At 39.2% G+C, this 24392-nt stretch overlaps 1 protein-coding gene across 3 annotated transcripts in view; it reads left to right on the forward strand.

The window, feature by feature from the left end:
- The window catches only part of nlgn1 (neuroligin 1), a 277347-nt gene that overhangs the window by 85661 nt on the left and 167294 nt on the right, over positions 1-24392 (forward strand). For 2 of the 3 annotated variants that reach the window (XM_054624197.1, XM_054624196.1), the window contains one exon: positions 16458-16610. In XM_054624197.1, the coding sequence (XP_054480172.1) occupies positions 16458-16610 (153 nt within the window). Of the gene's footprint in view, positions 1-6612; positions 6673-16457; positions 16611-24392 lie in introns of all 3 variants that reach the window. The other variant, XM_054624195.1, reaches the window with a different exon arrangement.

Here is a 24392-nt window from a genome sequence, read left to right on the forward strand (position 1 = left end):
CACTTCTTTGATATCCTGAAAACAGGCTTACATAGCTTTATTTTCTGCCTGTATGAATGAATCAGATGGACCACAATGTGGTCAGAGTGTCCCAGTGCAGCACGAGGGACGGCAGATAGGCCCCGCTGATTGTACTGTAACAGTGATCTAAAGTGTTCTCCTCTCTGGTAGTGCATTTAATAAACTGTCTGTATTTAGGGAGTTCATGGCTGAGGTTTCCTTTGTTAAAGTCACCAAGGACAATAACTAAAGATCCGTGTTGGTCTGCTTCACACACTGTAACTGGTCGACGAGCGTGTGCGGTGCCTCCTGCACGTTGGCATGCGGTAGAATGTAAACACCGACAAGTATGAATGAAGCGAACTCACCAGTTTACAGTTTATAATAAAAGATTCCAGATCAGGAGAACAGCGCTGCAGAATCACTGTCACATCGTTACACCAGCCATTGTTGGAGTAAAAACAGATTCCTCCACCTTTTGAGAGCTCTGTGTCACGAGTCACTGTGAACAACTGGAAACCTGCCAAAGAGCCTGCTTAAGATGCAAAAGTAGCATGTCTGCACATTAAGTATACCTTCAGTAGCTAGCGTCTGTGTGAATGGGTGAATGTTGACGTGTAGTGTAAAGCACTTTGAATGGGCATTTTATAAATGAAGTCCCTTATCCAGTTGGTGAGAATATGTCTACTCTTTGTTTTTGTTAATTACAACCTGTCTTAGCCTGATTTCAGAAATGTCTACTGTGGGTAAGGGTTATCATATGTGAGAGGAATATGGCCAAAACAACAAAAACAATTACCAGCGTCTCTTCTGCCAGAAAATCTACTTTAATGACACAGAGGTGTTATTCATTTTTTTTTTACTATTGAGTTACTGGGGGACCTTGTTGTTATAATTAGAGTTGTTTCTAACCCTAACCATAACCATAACCCTTCTTTCTCTCCTCCGACCCTAAAGATTAATTTATCCAATATGAGCTCTGTACTTCTTCTTTACACAGATGCGACAAACTGTTCAGGTTTTGCTTTGTCTTTGTATTAAAAACCAGAACTCTATCACTGGTTCATGCCATAAATGCAAATTTCCCCGCTGCGGGACTAATAAAGGATTATCTTATTCTTATTCTTATCTTAAAACAATTAGGTGGATTTCCTTCGAAATTCCACCTCAGTCACAATGTCCAATGCAGCGTCGAGGACAGTCTTTCATCATCATTTTATTTTTTACAGTACTTTTAGTAATTTGTCTTTTAATAGTAGTTTGTCAAAGTCCACCTGTTAGCTTTTTTAACAATAACCTGCATAAACATCTGAAACAAATGGTGTGATCAAAACTGCGCACAGCATCAACTGGGAAGGGGTCAATGTCATCAAACAGGTGTCACCTCACATCTGATGCCAGGGAACGCCTTTGAACGGACACAACAGTGTTACAGTGTCCTCTCCCTGTACGACCACCTGTTATCTCTGAACCAAAGTTTCATTTATTCCATGGAACATTTGGATGGAGATGAAGGTGATGGTGGTGGAAATCAAAAGAGAAAGAATGACAAAAAAATAAGAGAAAGAGAAGGACAGAAGTCAGATGAAAAGAGATGAAAAGTTTCAACTTCTAAATCACTGCTGATGCCAGCTGAGACCTCACCAGTGTTCCACACATGGAAACACCCCCACACACATATGTTCACAGTGACAGGTAGGGGAGTGCAGGTCACTGTCTGGTCTCCTTGTCACTGGGCAGTTAGGAAATTGACACCTGATTGCTGTATGATGTCTCTCTCTCCATGTGTGTATTAATGAGTGGGTGAGTGTGAGTGTGTCAGTCTGTCAGTCTGTGTGTTAGATAGGAGCTGTCATGCAGCTGTCTTGTCTGCTCTGATCCCCACTAACCCTCAGTCAAACAACATGCCACTGTAATAGCAGCACATGTGCAGTCCAGAGAGCGGCCAAATCAATCACACTCTCTTTGATTCTCTCAGTCTCACAGGTTTTAAAGTTGTCCGTATCACACTCCAACCCCAAACTTGTTTTTTTTCTTTTGTTTTTTAACCATTTCTAAGTTCTCTGTGTCTTTGTAGGCCATATATTTTACAAGGGCAGAACTTTACAAATGGTTTTCAATAAAATATAAAAACGTTAGTTCATAGTTTTAGAACTTTTGAAATTCCTAGTTCATAATTGCTATTGCTATTTGGAACTGAACATAAAAACAGTTTTTGAGCTGTTAACACAGTGACTCACACTGTCAGCAATGGCAATACAAACACTTAAAATGCTGTTTTTAGGTGTGAAAATTTGGGCAAAGTTGAGACCCCCAATGTTTGCCAATGTCATAATGGAAATGTCTGACCCAAGAAAAACCTGTGTCCTCTACTGACCATTTGAAGGTGGCGTTGGCTCTATTTTATGCTTATTGTGGTCAGTATGGTCAGCGCGATGCAGACGGTGATATGTCAGAGGTCCCTCCGGCCGATCCACCCGGTCACAGCTTTTTTCTGTCCTGGCCCCTCAGTGGTGGAATGAACTCCCCACCGACGTCAGGACAGCAGAGTCGCTGCCCATCTTTAGGCGCAGGCTGAAAACTCACCTCTTCAAGAAGTACTACCCTGAGCCTTCCTCGTAGCACTTATTGCACTCGTATTAGTTGTTGCACTTACTGTATTTGTATCAGTTCGCTGCACTTATTGAATTTGTATTTGTTTACTGCACTTATCCTATTCGTAGTAGTTTGTAGCACTTACTATATTCGGACTAGTCTGTTGCAATTATTGTTTTCGTAGTAACTTGCCTCTGCACTATACTTTTGCTCTGGCTTATGCTTTAAGATGCTTGTTTAAGAAAGGAGATGCACTTGTGACTTCTGGTGACTAGTAGTTCTCTTGAATACCTATGTTGAATACACTTCCTGTAAGTCGCTTTGGATAAAAGCGTCTGCTAAATGACTGTAATGTAATGTAATGTAATGTATGCAATTATTCTATAGCCGTTTCATTTTACAATCAACGTTAACTTCATAATGATAACTTAAAGCAACACAGAAGTAATCTACCATTAAACAATGCCAGTGTTACAGAAATCAGTTTAGCTGAGTCCCAGAGACTTAGAGATTCTACAGTTGTTGTGAAGGCTCATATTGGATCATAATTTTACTATGACACTTGCTGTTCTTTGCTCTCTATTATTACAACTAATAACTATGACACATTTTATCATGAACATGTTCTCATCATATTAAGGTTTGTCGCAATGTTAATCATTTCAGTTGGTATGTGGTTATAGTGAGTAACTTTTCTTGTTTCAAAACATTGATATGTTATGACAAGAAACGTTAAAACTGAATAGATAGTACATAGTAACACAAAGGAAATATGTCATAACATGAACTTTTATACTGCAGATTGTATACAAGTTGAAATGAAATATAAAGATGTAAATGCACTAGTCAATTGACATATCTTATTTTTATGTAATACTGCGTAAGTTTTCCAAAAAATATCATCAGTATTAATCTTCTGGGGGGGATCTGTGCACTTAGCTGTCCAACGTGCATATATGTATGGAATAGGTTGAGGAAAGGGACTTAAGACACTGATGGCAAAAGGATAAAAACACATTATATAATGTGTGGTGTATGTTAAGGTATTAGCACAGAACCTTCTTTCACCCACAAAGTGTGTTCTGAAAGGCTAAGGTGATTGACCCACATCCCCCCTGTGTTGCCTTGACAGTGATCTCTCTATGCAGTATACTTTATAAACAGGTAGCACATCCCCAGACGCTGGACGCTCGGTGTTTCTTAGACGTTTCACATTTTGAAAGAAGCGATTTCTGTGTCTTGGTGCTTATTCAGCACCTTGAAAGCACAAGTCAGCTCTTGCTTATCAAATTGCTTGTCAAATTCACAAAAGAGAGCTGGGAGACTGCTGTAGGACAGAATGATATGCGGGGAGCAGGCTTCCTCTTGAAAGTCATGGGAGAGAAATGGTTTGCCCTTAAAATAAACCACCACTATGTTGAATGATGGAGGAATTATGAGTCATTAATATGAGCTTCTGACTAAAAGCATCTTGAACCTTTCTAGTGATTCATCTCCCATTCTCTATTCCATACACAGATATGCTCAAACCAACACAATCATTGAGGTCTGTATTGAATAACTCTCCTTTCACACAGACATTTTTCAGCATTAACCTTATGCACAGAACGTGCCTTGAAACATTTGTCATGTTGAAATTGACTGCTTTTTACATTTTTCTATAAAGTCAAAGGAAATTGAAGGAGATTGGCATAAATCGCCGGCTATTTGCTGCTCTAGTCGATAAAGGTAGTTGGAAAAAACTGGATTGGTTATTTTCTCATCAGTAGATGGCTACGTGTGTGTGTGTGTGTGTGTGTGTGTGTGTGTGTGTGTGTGTGTGTGTGTGTGTGTGTGTGTGTGTGTGTGTGTGTGTGTGTGTGTGTGTGTGTGTGTGTGTGTGTGTGTGTGTGTGTGTGTGTGTGTGTGTGTGTGTGTGTGTTGAGAGAGAGAAGGCTTAAGTCCTGCCAGGATGATGTCATATTTGTGTGTGTGTCATGCACCCTGCTAGCATTGTCTCTTTACCTCCAGCCTGCATGCTATCAGATCTGTTATGTAGTATATGTGTGTACCTGTGTGTGTGTGTGTGTGTGTGTGTGTGTGTGTGTGTGTGTGTGTGTGTGTGTGTTATTTGTGGGTAAGTGTGTATATGTGTTTGTCTTGATGACTTTTGTTTGTGTTAGCATGCGTTTATGCCTCTCTATGAACAAGAAACTTCTATTAAAATGACAGTTTGATGGTTTTAATGAAGAAGCAGCTGACCACTCCTCCTGTTAGACTATTCCACCAGGTACTTACATTCTCTTAAATTCAGATTAGTTTTTCCTCTGCAAGAAAACCACAGCGTGTGACGCACCAGTTTGACATTTTGGGAAATGCACTGATTTGCTTTCTTGCGCAGAATTAGATGAAAGGATAGATTATGCACCTTCTCTCTCCAAGGTCATGAAATACAGCAGCTTGGTGAGTGGTCTTACGCTTTAGCCTGTGTAGTCAAACTACAAAGTAACTCATAGTAACTCATAATAATAACAATAATACATAAATCATAGTTATGGCATGAGTAAAGGAGGAAGTTAGGTGGTATCATAAAGACCATAAAACACAGGACTTTCACCCAGGAGAATGTTGTCAGTGTCCTATGTGAACGTTGACTTATTAAGTTATGTAGGTAAGTTAAGTTGCATTATGTAATGTTACATAGGCCTAACGTTAAGTAACATGTTGCGTTTGTTAAGTACCAAACCTAACTACGTTGCACACATACTTTTTTTTACCCAACGATCTTTCCCAGGACCCAACCTAGTAGTTTTGTTACCTATACCAAACCAGGTTGTTTCCTGTGAACTCAGAAGTTTATGTTGAAAGAGCTGAAACTGACGCTTGCAAAACTGTCACTAGAGGGGGTCGTCATAGTACCAGATTATAAGAGTCAGGAGTGAGAACATGTCACTCATATGTAAAATATACGGTTACATCCAGCATCCGATTAGCGTAGCTTAGCATATAGGCTGGGGACAGGGGGGAAACAGCTAACTTGGTTTTGTCCAAAGGTGTCACTTTGGTCCACTCAGCAAAACCTCCTATATTATATTTTGGGCGCAGTGACTTCCTCGAGTCCTGTCGTTGGCTAGCTGTTTCCCGTCTTTATGTTAAGCTAAGCTAACCAGCTACAGCCTTATATGTACTGTGCAAGAAAGCAGATACTAGTATTTCCCAAGCTATTCTTTAAAGCAAATAAAACTATACAAAAACTATTGACCGATGATAGTCAGTGTAAGAATTGAAAGTAGGTTTCCTTTTTTTGCCCAACATTGAATATTATCTAAATTAAACTCCCAATGTGGACAAGGATTGTACTGCGTTTTTACCTTTAAAAGGTTTATGTGATTCTGCGCAAATTAAAAAGAGGTAAATATGAAACAGTTTGCCTGTTCTATAGTAACTACTGTTTTCCTCTTTACCTGTATCTGTCATTACAACATTCATGTGTGTGTTTATGTCCACACACTCTGAAAATACAACAGGAGGAGTTTGTCAAATGCTTCTGTTTAAGTGCTTTGCTCTTAAAAATGCTGCTTTTTTTTACAGCCTCTGCTTTTTCTCTGCTACAATGATCATTTCCAAATGTTAACACAATGTCTCTGATATATGCAACTGATGCTACTGTATGCACTGTTTCAAAGAGTTTCATGTCTTCTGATCCTAAGAGGTTTATCCTCAGTTAAGTCTTCATTTTCAACAGAGAGCTAATCTTTTTTCGCCTCTTTTTAAAAAAAAAAAATCCCTCTTTTCTTGCTCCTTTACTTTCTTAAGTGAACTCTTCCACAGTGAATTCTTACTGTAAACATGTGAAGTGGACTTTGTGGTAATGTTTACCCAGTCTCCATGTCAGTGTGAAGATTTTTTCCAGAAAAAGGGGGCTATAGAAACATGAATTATTGACATACTTTCTTATCTTTTGACCGCATCTTTTGAAAGCTGTGTGTGTTCTTGATCACCATGTTTTCCTCCATCTTCTCCTTCTTGGTCCTATAGGTCCCCTTACAAAGAAACACACTGATGATTTAGGTGATAGTGACCGCACGGACGACGAAGGTATTTTTTCCCCCCCGATGCCAAACTGATTTGCATGACAAGGGAAACCAAACTTACCCTTCTCCTCCAATTTTTATCTTCTTTGATTTTCTTACATTTCTTGTCCTTTTTTTGAAAGTGATGGACATTTTCTTTTTGCTCTTTACTCGTAAACTCTTTTTGGGCTGGATGTGTTTTGTCCTTTTCAGCTTGATGTCTAAAGTTTACATGTTTACCACCATTCTTTAATATTAATACGGTAACATAGATTCTCTGCTTGGATTTGCTGTTTCCTTTACTTTCCTTTTCTATGTTGCATCCCACCAACAGATCAAGTAACTATTAACCCTTCAGCCAGCTCTTAACACATTTTTGCATGTTCTTTTCTTTAAATTCGTGTCGTATTAAAGTCTGATCATGCACAAAAGATCAACTTCTGGCTAACTGGCTTTCAACTATACTAACACTTGGACCTGTTCACTATTTGGGCGTCAAACCAACAACCTCAGCACATGAGGAGCCTAAAACAAGGTGAAAATACTGGATCAATCATAAAATCAGTCTCTCTCACCCGTGGTTGCTACAGGGCCGTGCTGGTTCTCATCACTCCTGGCATAGTTTCCTCTCCTACAGGGCAAAGTCTGAGTTAATTTACACACCAGTATCTGAAGCTAACTGTCTGGTCAAATGCCTGCAGAGGCTGTTAGTTTCAGAACCTGAGTCCAAAGCTGCCAAATGACTTGTTTGGTTGCTACACAAAATGTGGATTGGCTAGAAGACATGACAAACTTGGCAATAATAAAAATAGCCAGCGTGGAGGCTGATTTCAAGTGACATTACTGTCATTATGGTTTCAAGTGATCATCTGGGCTCTCCACTCTAATGCTTATTGGAGAACACACAATCAAAACAGCATATAAAAACTCTATTGCATGGTAATTGCGATGGCCTGCTCGTTTCGCTTCTGTCAATCCCATGATTTTCAAATTCTGAGTGCCGTGCTAACATAGCAGATTGCCATTTAAATTTCACAGAGTAGACAAAGCAGCTACAGAGGCAGGAATAATCTCATTTGTTGAGATAAATCTCCACAGAAGGAGATTTCCCCTGTATAACAGACCTAAGCCAGGATGGAGCCAATATCACCAAGTCAGATCATGCTAGTAACATGTAGCATAGATGACATAGAATTTGATCTTGTTAATCTAATTCTAATAAAGAATATAAAAAAAACAATGTAAATAAATAATATGTCCGGAAAGGAGCAATTTATATAATCTTACCCCTTCTGCTTGAAATAAACAATTATCCCAATTTTGCCCAGAATAAAAGCTCCACTACTACCTATATGCTACTCACATCCCACATATCCATCCACTGTCACCGGACATAACTTAAACAATTTCAATCATTGGTGTTGATAAACAAAATAAATAGTCATCTCCTTTTGCTCATTCTTATGGTTTACTTACGTAAAAATAGATATACAAAAATGTAAACACTGCAAGTAAAAACCCTGCATTCAAAATTGAACTTCAGAAGTAAAAGTATATAATTAAAAGAAATGCTCTGGAAATGATGTCGCATTTAAAGAATCACATGTTTAAAACTGCAACAGTACGTCCATAATATGTGACAGCTTACGTTGACTACTTACATATGTTACTTCATTTACTAAAAAAATGTCCTTCTCGGCCTAAACCATGATGTTTTCCTAGACCTAGCCAAGTAGCTATGTTATCTAAACATAACCAAACCGTTTTGTTTGAATTCACAAACTTCATACACCTTCCCATGAGATCACATTAGTCTGTTGCCAAATATATCTGTGGCCTTCACTCAATGTTTGAAACATATAATATTTTTACTGCACAAATGACTGTAAACCCTGAATCGAAGGTAAAATACAAAAAAAAAATACATTAGCATTTCCCACATACTGTTGTTGCTTTGAAGGCATTTAATCCTAGGTGAGTAATGGGTATATTCTGATGAAAAGTAATACTAAAGGGATCCAGTGTATACCTCACAAATACTATAGGACCACAACTTTGCATTGCTGCTCTTGATATTTAAATTATTTACCTCCCTACGCAGACATCAACGACTGATAAGAAATGTCATTGGTATAGGTCAAAAAAAGAAAATCCTAAAAAGAAATTCCCTTGAGTGTGAACTGACAATGCAGCTTCTTGTAAGGGAAGTACAGTACAGGGTACAGGGAAATATATATATATATATACATGAAAACATCTGAGCTTCCCTGTACTGTACTCTTTTACTCTAAACCTGAGTTGGAATATAATACTTGCAAATTGTTAAATGGTAATTTTGGTAACTACATCAACATGAACTCGGCCTTGGAAACATGACTGTAAACCCTGAATCAAAGGTAAAATACAAAAAAAAATACATTAGCATTTCCCACATACTGTTGTTGCTTTGAAGGCATTTAATCCTAGGTGAGTAATGGGCATATTCTGATGAAAAGTAATACTAAAGGGATCCAGTGTATACCTCACAAATACTATAGGACCACAACTTTAAATTGCTGCTCTTGATATTTAAATTAAATGCTGTTTGAAAGCTAAGCCAGTGTGCTGGAAATCCATTAATCTCAATAATACAAAAAGATGAACCTTTGCTTGGCTGCCATAAACAAGGAGTCCTTTGAAAAGTCATATTAGGAATAAAATGTCCTTGATAAAACCCTGAGATAGAGCCGTATCCCCTCAAGGCTGCTGGAGAGCGACTTTAATGGCAGGCAGAAAGTCTTAATAAGGCACCTCTACTGTATAATGTGACGAAGTAAACAGCAATTACATCCAAATCAGAATCACAAGCATCCGGATCCCTTTGATCTGTGCCATTACACTATTTTTCATGGAGCTCACACTCTCTCACACACACACACACACACACACACACACACACAAGAACACACCGATAATATTAGAGAGTCACACAGATCTATTCAACGCAATCCCAGCAAGCTTCAAGTATTATCTCAAAAAAGGATGCAGGGCAGACAACTAATCCAGTTTACTGTAGAGGAAAATACGCTCGAGGACACACACATGCACATACACACACACACACACACACACACACACACACACACACACACACATACACACACACACACACACGCACACACACACACACACACATAGTCACACACTCTATTGCCCTATCAGGGCCGACTATGATCAGCTTGGATCCCCCAGTGATCCTTGATACTCTTAACCCTTGACCTTTTGTCGCCTTGTAGATGCAAACTCAAAGAGGACATCCCCCAACCTTCCCTCCCATTTACAATCTCCTTATACTCAATAAAGCTGGTGTTTGTAATCCTTTTGTGCTGGGAATAGAGATGTAAGCAGGGAAGTCCCCGAGAGCTGAGGATTTATTCGAAGCTCCATTTTTCTTTTTTTCTTTTTTTTTTTACATCAAAAATATTGCAGGAATGGTTAAGAGTGGGTAAACAGAAGTGGGGATGTCATGAACTGTGCTCTCTACAAGGCTCACATAGGGCCCCTGGCACCCTATATAAAAGATTATATGGCATACTTGTGAGATATTAATCTTCCCAACACTATGGATTTATTGCTCTGAATGTGGAGGGCACAGGGATATGGATTTTGTGAGCATGAGGACAATCCTAGGGCGGAGGAAAATATGATGAAGGAGAATGTTTTACCTTGGTGCATCCAGACCCCACATAGGCTCCAGGTGGTGGCATATCAGGTGCAGCACCAACTGTTGAGGCTTGACATCAAGGACAGAGGAGTAAAGTGACATCTCCTTTACCACTAGGCCTACTACTTACCATCTTACAAATATAAAATACACCAGTTAATATTTGATTCAAATCAGCAATAACATGGAAGGATTTAGCCCACCTATAATTACCATTAAAAGAAAATGCAAAAACTCAAACAACTAATGTGAAAACACTGACCAGTGACATTACTGCAAAGCACCCAAATGCTTTAGTATTGTTTTTGTGTCTAAGTGACTAATAGAGACAACCGTTTTTAAAATGAGTCCAGTGTTGTGGGAGAGCGCTGTAGACACTAAACAGGCTGCAAATCATATGTAATCATATCAGGAACTCCTCACCATCAATGTACGTCCACTAAAAGTGCTGTTTTTTACCGATGACAGGTCATATTGTTATTTAAATGTCTGACAACAGCAGGAAAAGAACCCTAGAAGGACTAAAATGTTTTTTTCTTAACATTTTACTTGATCCGGTCTGTTTTTATATGAAACCTTGTGTCACATTATCAAGATCAACTACATTTTCATTGAAACTAATACGGAAATCTAAGCTTCGCTCGCTGTACTCCAACACAACAACCTCTGGTATTGTCCATTAGTCACTTACATACAAAGCATGGGAAAATAAGGTCCAGGTTGAAAAATGACATTTAAGTGGAATGCATTTGCAGTAAACTGCTCTTCGCGTTACAGCCATGACAACAATTCCTGAACTTAAACAACAATACCTCCAAACGCCCCAAGATCTGATTTGCTGCCTCCATGGTTAATGTCTGCTCAGGCAGATGAAAATTGTTCATTTGACAGCTTGACTCAACCGTCCCTGCTGACTTCCTACCTAAGCCATTTTGCAAAGGTAAACCAATGACTGCGATACTTGTGAAACCCTGACTTCTACATTTATTTTCCCATACACTAAATTCTCAAGTGAAACATACTTGGTCCAGATTACGGTCAGAGTTTAAAACGCATTGTTAATGTTTTCAATTGAAACATAAAAAAACCAAACCACCACAAAACTTTTTAAGTTTAGTAACACATTGTGGTTTGGCTTAGAATAAGAAGTAAGGTTACCTACGTTGACACAAGATATGAACAATGATCTCCTGGGTTAAACTTCTGCACTTGTTTATCCCACTTGTCCACCCTGTCCTCCTCCCTACGCAGACATCAACGACTGATAAGAAATGTCATTGGTATAGGTCAAAAAAAGAAAATCCTAAAAAGAAATTCCCTTGAGTGTGAACTGACAATGCAGCTTCTTGTAAGGGAAGTACAGTACAGGGTACAGGGAAATATATATATATATATACATGAAAACATCTGAGCTTCCCTATACTGTACTCTTTTACTCTAAACCTGAGTTGGAATATAATACTTGCAAATTGTTAAATGGTAATTTTGGTAACTACATCAACATGAACTCGGCCTTGGAAGCAATAGTAATTCAGTCTCCAACTAAAACTAACAAGAGGTCACTTGTTAGGATAATATAAAAATGTTAATTTGAAGGATTGGAAATTAATGAACAATCTTGACTCACAAGTCCTTACTAAATAGGCCCTCAAATCAGCAGCAGATCTGTACAAGTGCCGTCTTACACATACCAATGGATATATAGACCCACTCTAATGAGTTACATCAGCTCATTGCACTGATTACACAGGAGCATTTCATGTGGAGGCATTTGAATTGGTGTTCACCACTGGGCCTCGTTTTGTTTGCTTTTACCCCACATCCCCATGGCTTTGCTCCCAAGAGGCTGAAGCCATGATAAAAAAAGCCTCTGCTCCTTGTGTCTGCTGTTGGTTTGATAAGTCCTCTATACCGGCACAGGGAGAGGATACCGGAGTTGTTACAACAGCCCAAGGGCATCTCTCAGGGTTTACTCAGAGAAATCTGAAGCACCTGAATCTCTTTGATCATAACATCATCCTCAAGGAAGCAACGATATACTCCACGTTGTCATGGTGCCTTTCCCCCGACAAACTCTACTTCACCCACACTCATCCCTGGAAACACTGAAAGGTCGAATCACTACAAGATGGCATCTCATTTTACCTATTCTCTGCTTTCATCTCGCTGCTAGCTATGGAAAAAATAACCCTGGAGGAAAGACGGACGTTACCGCCTGTTAACGAACTCCTGTAATAAAAAATGAAATCACTTAAAGTTACTTCAAACAGAAAAACAAAAGGACATAATTGTATTAAAAATAATCATGACCGCACTGGATGCTTTACCTCATCTCAGGCAAGAGGATGATGGAACTGCAGTCAGCTGAACGAGGACTGATTGATAAGTTAGGGGAATGGGAGAGTGTGGTTTAGATTATTATTATTGTGTTGGCTCCGATTCTTGCTGTGGCAGCCAATGAAAGATGCCAGGAAACCACGCTGAGAGTAAGCTGGATTGTAAAAACTTAAAACCTCAAGGTAGAGTGTTTTTTCCATAAACAGCGGGACCCGTTTCAGCCAGTCAATTCAGGTAAATCCATCAAATGCTCAAACACTGTCAAGACTATTTTCTCCTAACCTCACCTCATTACCGCTGACCTTCAGCTCTGAACAAAAAGAGGCAGCCCTGCTGGATGTATCCCACTGCAGCAGAAATTAATTTATTCATGTAATACCCATAGAGGAAACAGTGACATATCATACAACTCCTACTGAGATACAAATAAGACAAATCCTCCATAAATGATTTAAAGAAAAATACACCATTTTTTTATAAAGACTTAGTTAGAACTCAGCAGCACCCTGTTCCTTCTTATCATCATCATTATCATCATCATCATCATCATCATCATCATCATCATCATCATCATCATCATCATCATCATCATCATGTTTACTGTTGCTGCTGTCACTATCATTTGCATCAACTTCATCATCACCATTGGTAGTTGCTGTCATTAACATCATCTTCAGTTGAATGGTTGTTTATTGCTGCATGACAGTCCTTATTGATGACATCATCGTGACTTGTGTGTTTGACATGAGCAATGTTTATCACAACACCGTGATGAATGTCAAAAGTTGTCATTACCATCATCATATTGAGCAGCAGCAGCACCATCATGGTTGCTGCCATCCTCAACATTGTCATCCGACCCGTTCTCACCCCCGTCTCGTTGAATACCGATGCTTGGTCAGTGGCCCTCAGATCCCCAGAGTCTGTATGAGACGTACCAGGCTTTCAACTAACTACAAAGTAAACCCTTCTGCATCATTATAAGACAGTGAAAACAACTGATGTAGTATAAAGAAGGAGATAGTCCGTATAGGGCGTGTGGTAAGTGAGGTTGGACGGTCAAGCAAACATCGACTTTCAGCCAGGAGACCTCTGTTTTAGTCCCGTGTGTAACCAAGTCTACACTGACTTATTTTAAAGTTAGTTTTTTGTCAAGTTAGCTCCGGACTTTACTAACGGCAGTAATGTAACAGACATAGTTCTTTTTACATAACAAACGTGAAAAACGTGAAAAACTTATTTCAACCCAAACCACTTTCCTAAGCCTTACCAACTAGTTATTTTGAGGGAGTACACCTCAAAACCAAATAAACCTATGTCGAAAGTTCATTTTATATGCATGTAAAGAACAAGCAGAAACCATTTTGAAGAGACACCGCGCATGAACCGAGCGGGAACTAACACGTTTATCTGACACCAGAAGGGAAACTAGAGCGTAGGTTTGAGGCCACTGACCAAGCGTCTGTATTTGATCAGTTGGGAGTGAGGAGGTGTTGAATCATCATGGCGTCCGCCAGCACCATCACAACCATCAGTGTCATGGCTGCGGCATCAAAATCATTTTCACCACAATTATATCTTTCACCAACATCATTCTCATGGTTGCCATCATCATCATCATCATCTTCTTCATCATCCTTTCATCATTGTCTTATACCATTGATATCATCACTCTCTTCATTAACATGCCGATGATTCAAGCCTTCCATCCTCCCTGCTACACACATATCTGCACTGTGAATTACACACACACACACCGCTGCCATAATCCCCTGACCTTTTTTGTCAGGACTTTCTGGAAGCCTTCCAGAGGAGAGTTATGATGTGCCACTACATTGTGGCCGTTGCCTGCTGCGACAGAGGGAGCAGAGCAACTAGGATGGGAAAAAAACAAAAACACTACAAAGGCAGAGGATGATAGAAGTGATGTAATGAGCTCTGCAGCGAGAGAGACGGAGGGAAGGACAAACATAGAGCACACACGAGGAGGAGAATGCATTTTACCTAGATGTGCCTCATTTTCATTTCCCGCTAGATTTTTCTTTTTTTTTACCCCATTTCCTTTTGCCAATTGAGTTTTTTTCTAAGGCTGTGTATATGGTAAAACAAACTATTTTTGCAGTTGTCCAGTAAATAGACACACTGTAACATTTAGCTCCTGCCTCCAGTTTCTGTTGCATGATATGCTGTTTCCTCAGAAATGTATTACCTTTTGCCATTAATCACACATAAGGAAGGGAAGTGGAGGATAAACCCATCATTTATTTTACTTTCCTTGTTATTGTTATATAGTCTTTAATAAGATAATATATAGTTTCATCAAAATAATCCTTATTTGAAGTAGAGCACTTTTACTATATTCAAAAGCATAATTGAGCCATCTTTCTAGCAGTGTTTGCCACTGTGATTTATTCCTTCAGAGTCGAAGTCCCTGAGGTGTATACATTATTTGTCTATCCGCTGGGTTGTGAGTACTTGAAACACTCACTGTAGGACCCTCTCTTACTCCCTTAACAACTGCACATCTTTTTTTATACTCTTGTCTCAGAGGGCAACACTTTTCTATTTTCTTGCTTGGTTAATTTTTAAATCCGCATAGACTCCCTGATCTCTCCCTGGACCCAAGTCCCTCAGTGGTAAAACATCAGTGGGATAAACGATGTGTGCCGCCGCATGTACTGATGGAGATAGTTAGGAACCAGATGAAAAGCGCCGTCTCTGAGATGCAGCAGATGAAAGCTTGTTTTGAACGTGGGTTGCAGCGTGCTGTTAGATCTCTCCAAGTCTCTGCATCCTTTTTGCTTGCGATCTGGTCCATATTAGAAACCATGTCAACTGCTAAAGCTTTACAATGTAGCTCTCCTCTCTTCCACTCTAATCAGCCGGATGTAACTTGTTTTAAAACGGCTAATTCTGCTGCTAACAGCAGGTTCTCCTTACCTTGACCTCATGTTATATCACAGATGCAGCTTCACATTCACAAACATCCCCTTGGCAATAGAAACACACCTCCAGCTTTCTATGCGGTGTAAGTAATTTCCGTATGACAACTCATCATTCACCGCATATTTTATTTAGCTACTGTCTTATTATGCTCCGACTCATGGAAATGTTAGAGCTGTAATTCAAAAACTGAATTAACATCCTGTCCTTCACATTAACACACTTCATAATATTCAAAAAGACAAGTGTCCCATTCAGTTGTAAGTTGTGTTTAATCACATGCATTTATTTTCATAAAGTCAAGGCACACATTCCCTACAGCTAAACAACTGTGAAATGCTAACCTGAATTCAAATTAAAGTTTCAATAAAGCAGTGCTTTTCTTAAAAAATTGTCCAACCTTTTTTTTATTAGATTCTCTTCCAGATAAATCGCACAGGTTTTTCAGCAACATGGTTTGACAGTTCAGATTGCCACTCTTGCATGTTGACAGTCCATTGCCTCGAGGAAAATTAAAATCCGGCTCTTTAAATATCCTGTTTCATTAGCACCTATATGGATTTAACATAGGCTAATAAATACATAACATTTTCCAATCAACACAACCATGCCTTCATGTAGAAAAATTGAGTGGTTTGACGCCTCAAACTAACAAGGTCTCCATGTTAAAAAGCCAGTGTGCCAAGATTACTCAGAGAAAAAAAAGAGAGAGGTGGCTAAAGTCCCCTTAAGTATTGGAATTTCATCTCTGGCTGTCACTTTCAATCTGTCATCTAATCAGTCCTTCTGCCTTCTCCACCTCCTCCTCTTCCTTCCCCCTCCTCCAGACATTAGGGAGAGTGGAAGCCCCAAGCCGGTGATGGTTTTCATCCACGGGGGCTCCTACATGGAAGGAACTGGAAATATGTTTGACGGCAGCATCCTGGCCAGCTATGGAAATGTGATTGTCATAACCGTCAACTACCGGCTGGGCGTCCTAGGTAAGGAACCTGCTCTACTGTGTGAAACACATCCACTGTTGTCATGTTGGAGCCCTGCTTTCTCTCTTTGTCCTTCTTTTATTGGTGATTCTATTAGCTTAGGCCTACTAGGAATAGTTTTTTCTACTTCTTTCTTTCTTTCAGTCTTTGCATCAACCTCTTTTGGTGACTCCACGTGCTGCTGCTGGTATTCTCCTGTGAGTTTAGCTTGGCATAAAGGCTAAACTAGGATTCTTTCTATCTTTTCTTTCTTTCTTGCTTGCTATCTTCCTCCTCCTCTTGTTTCTTCCATTCATCATTGGTGATAAAATGTGCTACTGCTGGTATTCTCCTGTGACTTAGCTTAGCATGAAGGCTAAACTAGGATTATTTCTTTCCATGATTTTCCAGAGAGCTTTGTTTGGTGTTATTCTGATTCTTTGACAGGAGCTGGAGCTCCTCGCTTGGTTTCATTGGTGTTTTCTCTTGTTGGTAACTGGTTCAAACTCAACTTTGTTGATTACAGTTTAAACCCTTGTATCCAAAGGCTGGATTTTAATCATTTAGATTTAGGGGTATGATTTGTCCTCCTCTTTTGTTACAGTGTGAGGTAATATTGGTAATGTCAAAGGCAAAGTACAATCTTAGAAATAATGTGTATTTTTTTTTCAACTCACCATATCTTCTCACCATCAGTCATGCAGATTATCATATAACACTGTCCATTGCAGTGTGTGACTTGACAAACAGATATTTCTGTTGAAATATTGTGAGCATAATGCTACTTCCAACCCCATTTGATGCTTAAAAGAAGCCCCATACAAGTATTTGTCAGATGTTAATGATGATAGACGTACTAAAAATGATGCTGTTGTGATGTAATATCTCAGCTTTCATTTTCAAGATGTACACAGAATTTAGTTGCGACAGGCATATCCATATCTATGCTATTCATCATGTGTTGTTCACAAAAATACATGTATGTGCTAAGAGTACACATTTACTGCAGAGCACACAACGTTGGACTCTATAATTTGGCCCAGTTACCTTTTGGAATATTCTCTCCCTCTTATACTTCAATCTACCATAGCAATGTCTCCTCTGATCTTCAGTCCCTTCTTTCTTTCATTTTCTTCCTCATCTATCTTATCCTTTCTCATCAGTCTAATTCCTAATTCCTTTTCTCCAGTGTGAGGATGTCACAGCCTTACCCAGAGGGTAGGGATATATTGAGACACATGACGGAAACAAAGGTTCGCTGCCTCTGTCTAAAATGAGATTGTGCTGTCATTTGTTTGGATGGAAGGAAATTATTCCATTTCCACGTTGTTTTGGTTTCTGGGCTTTTTCTTTCTATCTTATTAAACTATACCAGAATAAAGATAAAGGGCAATATCCACCTTTCACTCATGTAGAATAGCGTTTGTCCGGGGGGCCTGCGTGTGAGTGTGTGCGTATGTGGAATGAGCATCCAGGCTTCAAGGCGGTTCTTTGAGATGTTGATAGCAGCCCCAGAACATGACACACAACATTAATGTTCTCTGCAGGTGGTCTGCATTGTCTTTGTGTTCTCCCATCACTTATTTAGACCCTTGTTTGAAGCAGTGTTTTCAAATTAATTGTCATTAATCAACCAAATATACCCAATGTGCATTAGCTAGTTTCAGCTTCTAACATGCTTAAATGCTGGTTTTCTGTGTTTGATCATCATAAATTGGATAATTCTGAGTTTTGGACGGTATGACAACAAAAGCTATTGAAATATTTTGAGTCATTTTCACTATTTTGTCCTGTTTTACAGGGTTACTAATGAATTGTAGCTGAGTCACCAGAAAAATATGATGGCATGCAACATATCCCATGGTTTGCAAAAACATGCAATGCAATTTCTCTGGTGACTGGGTTATATGTTGTTTATAATAGAATAATTGATAGATTGATTGAAAATGGAAACAACATTAGTGGCAGACCAGGCAAAAATGCTGCGGAAAAATGCTGTTGAGAACTGAATTGTTAGGGTCAACGTGTTTAAATTTCAGATATTTAGGGCAATATGTTCACCAATTTCATCTTCTCATTATGTGTTAAAAATGCTGTGTCTCCTGAAAATTCTGAATTTTGAATTACTGTTGAGGGAAGTGTAATTTGTCCATGGGTGGTGCATGTATCAAAAAACACAGGGCTTCACCCAGGAGACTGCTGATTGTGTCCCGTGTGAATGAAGTACTTTTGTTGCCTTAACATTACCAAGTAGTAGTTTTGTTGCCTAAACCAACCCCAAGTACTTTGTTGCATTATTGTTATTTTGTTTTTCAACCACGTGTTTGAAACAGTGTAAAACTGGGACCGTTAGGTCTGGAAGAAAATATGTTTCCCTTGAAACATAATTGAGAGGGCAGTTTAGTTGTATGAGAACATACATTTTTAGGGTTGATTAGGGTTGAGTGCACAAAACAGCCAAAAAGACAAGAAAAGTAAAGGCTGAATCAATTTCATCTTTTAATTATCTTGTAATTGCAAGGATCCTCAGGTCAATGAATCTGGTCTATCTGTGTGACTGATGTGTGGTCTCTTAACTGCTGCAGGCCTCATGGTTTTGAGGGAAACTGTATCCCTGCTGGTTAAAATGAGACGCCACTGTTTGCTCTCAGATTAGATGCTATGTGTTTGTGTTTACCCCCCTGGCAATGGACGAAAGCATACGGCTTAACCTCACCAAACATGTGATGGTGTGTATGTGTGTGTGTGAGTGACACGGAGAGAGTGTGTACTCAGTACTCAGTGCTACAGTAGGTGTAAGACTCATAACCGCTGGGGTCTGCTGTCAGTCATCCACTCTTTCGTAAATATGTGAGTTCAGTAGGTAGCTCCTCTGCCAGAAATACCCATCATAGCACATCATCAAGTCCAGTATGGAGTATTGAGTAAAGGGGGGTGGGAGGGTTAATCATTACTTTGTTAATTCACATGCAAGAGACCAAACTGAATTGATTGTGCCTCATGTATTATGACTAGTGAATGTTTAAGTTCTACAATTCTTTGCATTTTAGTAATGGTACTTAAGTCCCAATACCACACAAAAAGTACCAGAACATCATTAGACTAGTAATGCTTGGATCAGTGGCTTGTCATGAATCAGAAGCACCTGAAATCAGGGTCCATATGCACGTAATAAGATTCATAACATTGGCTGTACAGAACACAATAAGTGGACGTTACCCATTGGTTTGCAGAGAACGATTTTGAAGTCTTGAGTTTGGCCTTTTGTCCGTCGTCATCTGGAAGTGACCAAAATGGTTGGGAGGGTGAATCCATGGAAAAGCAAGGCCAGGGAGGGAAAAGTGCCATATGCAGCTAACACTAGCTAGCTTGGTTAGCAAGATCCGTAATAATCGTAAACAGTGATAATAATTGGCATGCATCGAAAAATAAGTGTGTTGTTAATGTAATTCAGATTACACAGAATTTAGGAAAGTAACGTCATGTCAGTTTTTCTCCTTTTGGTACATAAATAGACTGCAAATTTACATTCTAAATATCTGATAATGTCATGTTTATTTAATTATTCATTTGCTTAAGAGTTCATGGAGTATTTGGCCTTAAAATGTGGTGTGGTGCAGACCCCACACCGCATTTTCAGTGGACCCAAGAGTGCTTTGCATTACGCATGATGATGAGTTTGATAACTACTTTGACACTCAACAACCAAACACACAGAATTACTTTGGAAAATAACCTTATGTGTGGAACCTATCCAATTGCCCCAAACCTACCCCAGACAGATGGCATGTTTCTTAAAAGCCTCCAGGGGCAGACCAGGGCTGGTTATGCATGAGAATGAATGAAAGAATGAAGAGGAGTCCAATTCACAGGGAACCACAAGGTATTAAACATCTAAAAAAGACATGTTAAAATCCTCGACTAAAAGACTAGAAAGCAGGGTAGAGTATGTTAAAACCTTTCTTCATTGATAACTTTTAAACGTCTCCCAGACTCATAATTTTGTTCCAAAGCCGGCCAGTTAGCCTCGGTTAAAGCGTGCGGTTGAGCTTACCCAGCCAGCCATTGCAGAGCCTTTTCACTTGGAGATACTGCTCTGCTGACAGAACTCCTACTCTAGCATCAGTGATTTTTTTTCTCCTTGGCTTAGTGGGTGTTTGCATGTCTATGAGAGTGAGCACATTGCAGGAAGTCATTAGTGACTTTAAATATGCAATGCTGCTGACACAAAGCTGTATTTATCTTTTAAGGGCCTTGGCTACAATGTATTTGTCCATGGGGCAAGTATATAGTATGCTACTGCCAGTGTCCACTGGTGTGTCTGAACGTTTGTGTTTAATGAATTAGGAGTTCCTCCTGTGTGCAGAGGGAGTGTTAATGGAACACATGGTATAGTGCTGTCAACCTGTCATTATTAAGGATGGCAAGAATTTATTGTCTCCGTTATCTCACTCCTTGTTGGTTTATAATGTGACAATCAGCTTAAGGGTTGGTTTTTGTTTTACTCAACACTTGAACTACTTAAGAAACTAAGTCTCCCATCTAGAAACAGTACAAATATGTTCAGACCAGTAAGAGATGGTGTTATTCTGAGGGCACCAGAAAGCAGAGTCATTATACGTCTTGACCCAAACAACTGGCAATCCAAAACTCTGTCTCCAATGAACATAACAATATACTGACCGTTGAACAATTAGAAAGATGTAGTTGGCAGATGGCAAAGATGAAGTGCCTTAAACTTGCATTCCTTCTAATGGCCATCAGGGGACGACTCTTCTGGTTGCAAAGATAAGTCTGGTTGTATAGAGGTCTATGAGAAAATGACTACTTCTCTCTTGATTTATTCCCTCAGGAAACATTGTAAACATGAGTTTATGGTCTCAAACTCTAGTTTCAAGTCTTCTTCAATACAGCATGATGTTCATTTAGTAAATTATGCTCCATTTAGAGTCAAATAAACCATAAAGCAGGGTATGCTTTACGGCGGGGCTACACAGTGATTGACAGGTCACTACCAGTGTTGTCGGGTCTGGAAGTTGACCGTGTTTTCATCTTGTAACTTTAAGTCTTTTTTCACTTCATTTTTGGTCACATTAAATTGTATTATTCAGTGATCAGTTTCACTTAGCTCCACCCACTCTTGTCACCTCTGGTTGAAAAAAAACAAGATGGTGATCATTCTGTCCACAAACCAATGGCTGACATTACGATCACTATGACCACTTCTTATTCATAGTAAATGATTGTTGGCAGTTTAATATGTTGTACATCCAAATAAGATTATGTCTACCTCTCCAAAATCCAACATAGCGGTTGTTTTTAGGTTCCAATACATGAAACCAAGACATACACAGAGCTTGTTTGTTGCAACTCAAGACAGTGGGCTGTGCCTTTAAGGCCCTTACAGTGTTGAGTTTGTTTCGGCCCAGCCAAAAACCTTTAATCATGCTGATTGATGAGGTGCATTTCCCTGACTCAAACCTTCTCCAAATACCCCTTCCATTCCAGCCATACATCAGCCATTCAGCCAATTCATCAAGCCTCTGATTGTTTTAAGATATACCTGGCCAGTAAAATATCCATTTCACTGCACAGGCACTGCTTTTCTAACTCTGCCCCACTGTCAGCACCACGATCACATCTAAGCAGCCCTGGCCTGAGAAAAGACAGTGCAGGAAAAGGTCCAGCAAGCAGCTGGAGGCCGGACACAACATGCAAGCAGAGGTGCAGAAATTTATGTAATTGAATTAATATGCCAATTACAAAATAATTACTGAATAATCTTTTTATGTAGGGTTCTTGTGTAAGTACTTATGGATATGTGTGTGATCATATGATAAGTTCAAAACATGGATTAACAAGATAGAAAAATGAAAAATAAAAAATACAAAAAACATGTTTTAAAACCCGTTTATGATCATTTATTGTTCCATGATGGTCCACATGCTGAGACATTTCACTACATGTATACTTTTGCAGAATGCAGTACACTATGAAACAAACATGCACCAGTATCCCAATTAGGACTGTGTGTGTTTGCATCAGGAGCATTTCCTCAAACACAGGCATATCCCTAATGTTTACCTTTCCCAAATATTACGCTCTCTCTGTCTCATATATCCTCTTTCCTCTTCTCCCTACACATTAATTGGGCTTTCTCTTTCCCGTTAGTTTTTGTCTTGCTGGCTAAATGCTGAGAACTATTATTTTCAGGCTTATTAATTTCTTTCTCCCTCAAACAAATACCCCAATGATTTGGGTTCATTACTCTTTCTGTGCCTCTATGCCTCGTCTCCTGTACCCTTCCCTCCTGCTCTGCATCCTTCTATGTTTCTTTGCTAGTAGCCCCGGAACATTCTTGTTCAGAAACCCATGGGCCGCGTCTGACAAAGTGCTTCACTTGAGTATTTATTAGTGGCTAATGAATACTTTCCCTCCAAACATCTGGATTTGTATAAGCACTCTTTCTCCTTGTACCATCGTTGAGATCAGCTTTCACTTAACCTGATGAATACATAAAGTTGTGCCCATGCTTACACAATATGAATACTGCAGCCCTCAATTGTGAAGATACTGTAAAGACACAAGATATTTACTGAGCCAATAGGCGGTCTCTATTGCCCCCTGTAATGTATCCATATGTGGCAATAAATCAAATGGATTTCTCCACAACAAATAGATGAGGGCAACACTTGAATTCCAACTTTCAGGTTATCTGGTAACTCAAAGGCCCAGTGTGTAGGAATAAGTATGCATTTATTAGTGTTTAATCACTTGAAGCACAGTATAGCCATTCATATCTACATAGGGAGCGTGTCCTCTTACAGAGTCCATGTTGTACTGCCATGTTTCTACAGAAGACCAGAAGGGACAATCCAAACACTGGCGCTAGAGCAGCGGCTCTCAACCTTTTGTAACTAAAGGCCTACTTCTGACTGGAAAGGGATGGTATGCAGTCGGTAAATCTGCATCCTCACTCGGAGAAAGAAAATCACTTCCAACTCAGACTCGTCATTAGATATCAGAAAAAGAAGAAATGTAATCCTTATCCCGAATTAACTTTGATAGAAACATTGGTGTGTGATAAAGAGTTCCAATTCCAATTGGTGGTCATTGTAACTTTATGTATTAACACGTTCTGTATACATGGTAAATATATGTTGTAAAGGTCCTCAGGTAGCTACTTAGCTCTTTATGAAGCAATTTTCTATACCAAAACGTTTTTATCATTGAGGCATTCAATGTCGACAGGCTCTAAAATAAATGTGTGTTTGTGTGTGTGTGTGTGTTTAAATGTATCATCAGCATTGCCATGCTGATTGGATATTACCTCCTGTAAATAAGCAGAGTGAAGCTCAGACATTTCCTCAGCTATTTTAGGGCAAGGATAGCTTTGATCAGTGGACATGCTGCATTGAGACATGCTGTACTTCCTGCCATGGCAAAATCCTACTTTTACTGGGAAGAAATATATTTTATTTTGCATTTCTTTTATATTATACATTTTCCTCTTAGTATGTCTAATAATCACAGCCAGACTCAGTTCAGATATGTCCCTATGTTAAGTCCGGTTTTTATAATAAATTACCCACAGATGAGCTATTTATTGTGATATTTTGCAGTAGAATTAAACCTCAGACCAAACAGAGACAGATAACATAATTAGAGACCAAAGTTTTCCATCAGATTTATTGTGGAATTGGTTCAAATTTGTCATATAATTAGCATGCAGTCTGCTCCAGTCAGTATGTTCCATATTTGATATGATCATTTTGATACATATTGTTTTTTCTAGACTGAATG

The sequence above is a fragment of the Anoplopoma fimbria genome, chromosome 3 (genome assembly GCF_027596085.1).
Source record: "Anoplopoma fimbria isolate UVic2021 breed Golden Eagle Sablefish chromosome 3, Afim_UVic_2022, whole genome shotgun sequence".
Classification (NCBI taxonomy): Eukaryota; Metazoa; Chordata; class Actinopteri; order Perciformes; family Anoplopomatidae; genus Anoplopoma; species Anoplopoma fimbria.